Here is a 7414-nt window from a genome sequence, read left to right on the forward strand (position 1 = left end):
TTTGTCCTTATTTTATCGACTCCGAAAAGTAAAGCCGGCATCGATGGAATTTAAACGACTAAAACACAGACGAAATTCTTAACACTTTACCCGGCGTGCTCACGATCCTGGCAGCTCGCCGCCTGTACTGGCTGAAATATTAAAATAGCGTCATTGGAAGGGTTATTTCCGATATATTTCAGTTTGTGTCACGTCACTTCAACACCAGATGGTTAATAGCTAGGAAATAATTTAAGCAGTATGATGGTGGCAAAACGATGTTATTCCCCCCACTTACAGAAATTGAGTTACTCCGCTATATAAGCAAGCAGCTGGCAGACACGTTAGCACGCCGGGCGAAATGCTTAGCGGTATTTCGTCAGCCGCTGCGTTCTGAGTTCAAATTCCACCGAGGTCAACTTTGCCTTTCATCCTTTCGGGGTCGATTAAATGAGTACTAGTTATACACTGGGGTCGATATAATCGACTTAATCTGTTTGTCCCCTCTATGTGTAGTCCCTTGTGGGCAATAAAGAAATAAGAAACGTTAGCACGTCAGGCGAAATGCTTAGCAGTATTTCGTTTGTCTACGTTCCGAGTTCAAATTCTGCCGTGGTCGACTTTGCAGTTCATACTTTCTGGGTCGATAAAGGTCAATCCAAGAGTATATGTTGATTTATCTCCATTGAGCTCGTGTTAATGAAGGAGATAATTCCTGGTAACACATTCTGATTCAAAGTCGTGATCGTCTTAGGTAGAGGAAATTGGTTGCGATTCGAGGGAAAGTGATTGCCGTATCTATCAGGTCCTGTTGAATAGACGGCGTTTTATGCGGGTTAATATAGAAAAGGGACTAAAAGAATAACTATTTTAGGTAAAGTGAAGATTGTACGTCGATTATTCAGTAATCCGATGAAGTTTGTTTTGAAGTCGAAACCGTCTGCAAAGGACAGTCATTTTTCTACCGATTACATCACTGGTCTTAAATGTAGTTTTGTATATTTAATACACGGTGTTTATGCATAATAAATATTAATACTTCGTAGTCATCTTAACATTTAGCTTCTATTGAAGCGATTATATATTGTGAACAAAAAATATAACCACATACATTCGTTGTAAAACTTTATTTCGATAACAACAATTCATTAAAGCCATAAACTATTTCGTTGAAATAAACAAAAAACTGCAAATTTTAGACGAGTTCAAATTGATCAAAGATTTTCGGGTATTCGTAGCCATTGTTGATGCAAATTCGTTTAAAGGGATTCGTCTTCGGATTCAGGAAGTATCTGAACTACTAGATAGCAGGCTTTTCACTCCTGACGTGGAAGGCATGGACATCAGGTTGATATCTCGCAAGAATGCCACAGCGCAGTTCCAACCATGCTAAAGAAAAAAAAAATAAAGTTGAAATTACACAAGACATTCTTGGTGAGAATGGCGGTCTGAGAATGGAAATATATAAACTCACCTGATACAGGTAGGCTGCGTCGGCTTCATGCAGGCTATCATCATTATTGGTAACGTGACCAGTGTAGATGCCAACAGTGCGGAACAAATCGGTTTTCTGGAGGTTAGATATCAAAAGTAAAACTTGAAAGTTTCTAAACTGTCGTCAAATTGTGAATCTATATAATTTAAAATAATTGCAGTGTGGAAGGTGTTTATAAGCAATTTAAGAAACACAAAATCCGTTAGATTCACTTCATTTAAATTTAATTTGTCAAAATATTTTCGTCGCTTGGAGACTGCGACCAGTTCACTGACAAAATTCCGTGCTGACATTTGTTACTGACGTAGTTCGGCACAACTCATTACAATACCTATTTCTTTACTACCCACAAGGGGCTAAACACAGAGGACAGACAAACAGATCAAGTCGATTATATCGACCCCAGTGTGTAACTGGTACTTCTTTAACCGACCCCGAAAGGATGAAAGGCAAAGTCGACCTCGGAGGAATTTGAACTCAGAACGTAGCGGCAGACGAAATACTGCTAAGCATTTCGTCCGGCGTGCTAACGTTTCTGTCAGCTCGTTATGACAATACCGGTGAGGGGCAACCCAAGTTAAGATTTAAGGTGGCCCTCGTTTAAATTATATCAAATCTGGCAAAATAATGTGGATTTTAATTATTTTGAAACCAGGTACCTGAAGATAATGCCTTAGCCAACTAGCGTTGCTAGAATATGTGCCGCCCGGGGCAGCCCATCCATTTACCACCCCCGGATCCCACAAGCAGCACATTGCTTACAGACCCCAAAGTGCCGTCCTCATTCGACACCGCTAGTGGTCCTAGCTTTGTTTAGATTTTTTATTACCCACAAGGGGCGAACATAGAGGGGACACTACAATCTGATTTGGTGTCAGACTTACGAATGATAAATACACAAAATTAAATTTAAAAATTAACACAAAATGACAATATAATTAAAAACAAAAATTCAGGAAACGAAAAGTACTTAAATTCGATGTCTTTAACAATTCTTAATTACTTGGAAAATTGATATAAAAACAAATATAGAAAAAGCTGCACTTACCGTAACTGCTTTGTTCTTTTCGTTCGATACACTATTAACCGCTCCCCAAAATGAAGACAAATTATTCACTGCAAACTTTGGTGTTATCTGGCTGTAGTCGTAGAAAGACTGCCAGTGTCTTCTCTCGACAAAAGACACCACCTTGAAAGCTGGCATCTAAAAGACAATATAGGAAGATCACCTTTTAGCATTCGGATTACTCAATCAAATATCATTCACGTGGTTTCAAACTAATCATGCATCATCTCCGTTTCTAGATTTCGGTGATATGACTTATTTTTTAAAAAAGAAAACATTGTACGACACGTTAAGCTGGCTCTGGCCGGTTTGTAAAAGAAATTTAAAATGCTAGGCTAATCTATCTTGCAGACAATTATTTAGAGGCAAAGTAAATTCAAGCTTGACAACCTACCCTATCATCACTGTTGGCATATGCTCGAAGCAATTCGTAACATTCTCTTGCGTTGTTACCCACTCCAAATAATACATTGATTTCAGCCGTACTGAAATTATTCTAGGAAAAAGGAAATGAAAGCTACATAAATGCATTTGAAACAAAAAATCCTTGTGATTACAGACTAATCGTTTACGTATATAATGGTATGGATTATAATGGTATGGATTACATACGAAAAAATAATTTACTCACGCCTTTGGTCACTTCTCCTACCAAGTTAACTATGGATACTAAGTTGTCAGTTCCCTTAAGTGTCTCCAAAATCTGAAAAGTTACATAACCAAGTATTAAAAAGGTAAAAGCTATCGAGTCTAAAATGTTTCAAACTTTGGCATATGACCAGCAGTTTAAGGGGAGGGGCTAAGTCGATTACATCGACCCCAGTGCTGAACTGGTACTTGAACCTAAAAGGATGAAAGATGAAAAAAGGCAAGTCGATCCCGGTGGAATTTGAACTCACCACGCTGAGCAAGATGCTTTGCATTTTGCCTGTCATTACGTTCTAATTATTCTTCCAACCCGCCGCCTTTTATCAAGTTTAAGAATACTGATAGAGAAAAGGGTCAAATTCTTATTAAATCCCACTATTTCATTAGAGAGAAGCATGCATATCCAAGATACATAAAAATGAATAATTATTTAAGTCTTTTATCATAGCTCTAATTCACCAGGGTTGCACTGGGCTAGACAAAAACTTAATCTTGAATTTAAGATCTAATTTAGAAGCGGGAGGAGGACACTCACATGTCTTAGTTTTTCATAGGCTTCTTCAAAGCCCGTACACATTAGTTGCATCTGTTGCAGCTTGTCTCTGGCCTCTTTCCATTTCCTTAGAATAAAAACAAATTCAGAAAAGTACATTACACTAAATATTGCCACCGATGACCTCGAGATCATTTTAATACAGATTTAGAACGTTATTGAAAAGTCAGTGAGAAAGAAAATACTTACATGCTAAGTTCGGTTGCTGGCAAAGGGACAACGCCTCCGGTTTGGTCAAGTCGCCGTTTCATTATATCGTATATCTCGTCGTTGTGATAATCGTCAAACTGGAAAAAAAAAAAAAAAGAAGTTGCAAACAGATTTGACGGATGCTATTGAAATTTAAGAGACTACAGGCACTTATGAAAAAAGTTTTAATCAAACATTTAAGGAGCAAATAGGATTAAAAAACTTTCAACTTGTAGATTTAACCAACGAAATACATTAAAATGATTAACATTTATGAAGAAAAAAAAAAATCACTTTACCGTCATAATGCCAAGACTCATGTGGTTAAATCCAAAGAAACAGTCAAGCTCCAAAGAACTCAAGTTAACAGACGGTTGACATTTGCGAAGAAAGCGGTCACCGGGCTCCATCGATAGCCACCATCCTACAAAAGAATTTCAAAGCTCATGAGATCTGCGACAATTTTTTTTTTCTAGAAAAAAGAAAAGTCGCTGCACATACCATCAAAGCAGTGAATTGGATAGTTGCAGATAATCCCACCATCCATGTAGAAATCTCCGGAGGACTCACTCAGACTTAATTTGCGGGGACGGTATATACCTATATTAAAAGAAAACGGGTCGAGTTCGAATAATTTAGCCAATTAGTCTTGACAACTAAATATTAGTCAGGTTACAATATTTTGTGAACTAAATATTTTCTGTTAAAATTAAAAAAAAAAAAAAAAAAAAAAAAAAAAAAAAAAATGTTTCACTGAAGTACAACGGGGGAAAGTACATTTACAACTAAATCAGCGAGAAATTAAGTTGGAAGCTATGCAGAACTAGCTTAAATTGTAGAGAAAATAGAATTAATCGAAAGTCACAAAATAAAAATTCAGATGTAAAAAAAAAAAAATTTTTTAATTTAATCATTTAAAAGATAAGAAAAAATTACACGAATTCAACCAAGAGATATTCCTGGAAGCAAGTGAAGTTGAGGCAGGCGAATTCGTTAGGAAAAATCTATTCAATACAAAACTGGCACACGGTTACAACGACGAAAGCTTCAGTTGATCCGATCAAAGGAACAGTTTGCTCGTGAAATTAATGCGCATGTGGCCGAGTACTCCACAAACATGAATACTATTAACGCAGTTCTCGGGGAGATTCAGCACAACAGTGGGACAATACTAGTCCTTTGCATAACAGGTACAACTTCCTTTTTGCCAGCTGAGTGGATTGGGACTACGTGAAATAAAGTATTTTGCTCAAGGACAACTCGCAACTAGGAATCGAACTCGCGGCCTTACAATCGTGAGCCGATTACCCTAGCCATTATACTACGCGCCTTCAATCAATACAAGTGAGAACCAATTTTAACCGAAAATTGCATTAAATATAATTAGTAAATCACTTGACAGTTCAACTGCTGCAAAAGGAACATTACCAAATGGGACAAAATCCTAGCGAAGATTTGAAAGAGCTGAAAAAAGGCCACCGTCGTGTCTATGGTGTTTTCACCACTTTACAACCGGCGTTGGTGCATTTACGTCCCATAATTTAGCGATTCGATAAAAGAGACTAACAGAATCAGCACCTGGGTAGGCTTATTCGACTAAAAATTCAAGGCGGTGCCCTACCACTATCGCTGTCTAATGACCGAAACAAATTAAAAGAAAAAAAATTACCCGGGATAGACATGGCTAAGGAAACTGCCCGTCGGATGACAAAGTCGGGAGTAGTCTTCGGGTGGAAATATTCCATTTTATTTTGATTTAAATTCATGACCGGAATACACAGCTCATGACCAATTTTGTCGTATAACTGAAATAATGAAAAGAAAATTAATCGGAATCAAAAGGGCTCCATTTTAAAAACGGAAAAAAAAGAATCTTCACAGCAGACTCACCACAGTAAGAGAGAATGGGGTGGGGTGAAAAACAACCTTGCGCCAGATTAAAAACCATGCTCTCACCTGCTGAAAGGAAATGTCAGCGTCTTGAAACCTATGTGTCAAAATTTCTCCTAACCAATCATGAAATCTACGGCCGTCTTTCCACCCAAGCGCCTCTTCGTGGCTAACATTGGGGGTATATTGAAGATCTGAAATGGAAATTAGAAGGCTGGAAATTCGATACGAAATATTCAGTCCTAGAATATACCCAAATAATCATCATTTTCAGTCAATTATCCACGGTGTACGATACACAGTTCATTCATAGCAATCAAACTTGATTTGTAGACTTTCGGAGCCCGTTAGTAAGTTAGTCAAGAAGGTCTAAATTTCGTACATTCCGAACAGTAAAATTTCTAATCAACGGTGAATGAGATTAACGAAATGTAATTCGTCAACTGAAAAGGAAAGAAGAAAAAAAAGCTTACCGACAGTCAAGCTTTGCAGGTGCATATCAAGTAGAGACTGCACAGAATTTGCATCATAACCAATAGCCAAGAGGCAAGCTACGATAGCACCGCTACCCATTCCTGCGAATCGCTTAATATTATAGAGAATACCGACTTTTTCGAGGACCTGTTGGATTGTGAAAGGAAGAAACTTAAGACGATACACGAAGAGATGGAACTGCAAAATTTAATTTTTATATTGAAAAATATTTCTTTAAAAAATTACAATAAAGGCCGAAAACGCCTTTATATCTCTTTGTTATAGGCATATAGCCTGAAAACACATAGTGGACATTACAAAATTTAGGGTACATATAATAAATGATTAATATGAAATGAGTTATTTGTAATGGAATGGCTTACTAGCCCCCCCCCCCAAAGCTCGCAGTTTCATTTTACAGTTCTTTTATACAGTTTGTAATACAGCTGAAAATGCCTTTAGACAGAATCAGGACCAGCGAATTCAATAAACTTAACAATTTTTTTTTTTTTAGAGAAATATCAAAGATGTTGGGGGAAAATACCTTCAGAGTTCCAACAAAAGCATAGCCTTTAACACCGCATCCTTCGAAGACAAGGTTTGTGAATGGATAACGTTTACCGATTAGATCAGTTACAGGCAGAAGCCCTGGGCTAGCTTCAGAGCCAATGTCACGTGGGGCGCTTGCGTTACACGACAGTGATAATCCCATGCTGCTTGGTTTCGCTATTTTGCACACCATCTAACATGGTTTATATATAGGCCAAATGCAGATCTGGAAAGGTACCATTTGAAAATAGTTTCGTCCATTTATAATGCTATTTAACTCGTACGAAATCTAATTCTATAAGTAAAATTATAGTTACTAAGGCCGTGTGTTCAATTCCACTTAACAGCTATTTTAATTATTATTGGTTGATTTTTTTTATTACCCACAAGGGGCGAACAAAGAGGGGACAACACAATCTGATTTGGGGTCAGACTATCGGATGATTTTACATATATGATGAAATTAAAAATTTTAATACAATAAAATCGGATGAGAGGTGAGACCGGAAGACATTACGGATGGAGTGAGGGGGCGGGTTTAGCTCGGACCTCACGAGTCCCCCCTCCCTCG

The 7414-nt window shown here is 37.6% G+C and overlaps 1 protein-coding gene across 2 annotated transcripts; it reads right to left on the bottom strand.

Moving 5' to 3' along the window:
* Nucleotides 1-1100: 1100 nt before the first annotated feature.
* On the bottom strand, nucleotides 1101-7201 carry LOC115217281. Of its 2 annotated transcripts, none has more exons than XM_029786922.2 (13): nucleotides 6839-7201; nucleotides 6294-6441; nucleotides 5887-6014; nucleotides 5600-5735; nucleotides 4432-4530; nucleotides 4230-4354; nucleotides 3931-4028; nucleotides 3724-3808; nucleotides 3172-3243; nucleotides 2935-3036; nucleotides 2523-2678; nucleotides 1454-1549; nucleotides 1101-1368 (listed from the first exon to the last, which is right to left on the bottom strand). In XM_029786922.2, exons 1-13 carry the CDS (start codon nucleotides 7034-7036, stop codon nucleotides 1261-1263), a joined length of 1551 nt encoding a protein of 516 aa, XP_029642782.1. In that variant the 5' UTR covers nucleotides 7037-7201; the 3' UTR covers nucleotides 1101-1260. The 2 variants fall into 2 exon arrangements, with proteins under 2 accessions (XP_029642782.1, XP_036362896.1); XM_036507003.1 differs by having other exon boundaries at nucleotides 6294-6465.
* Nucleotides 7202-7414: the final 213 nt, after the last annotated feature.

This window comes from Octopus sinensis, linkage group LG11, assembly GCF_006345805.1.
Source record: "Octopus sinensis linkage group LG11, ASM634580v1, whole genome shotgun sequence".
Taxonomy (NCBI): Eukaryota; Metazoa; Mollusca; class Cephalopoda; order Octopoda; family Octopodidae; genus Octopus; species Octopus sinensis.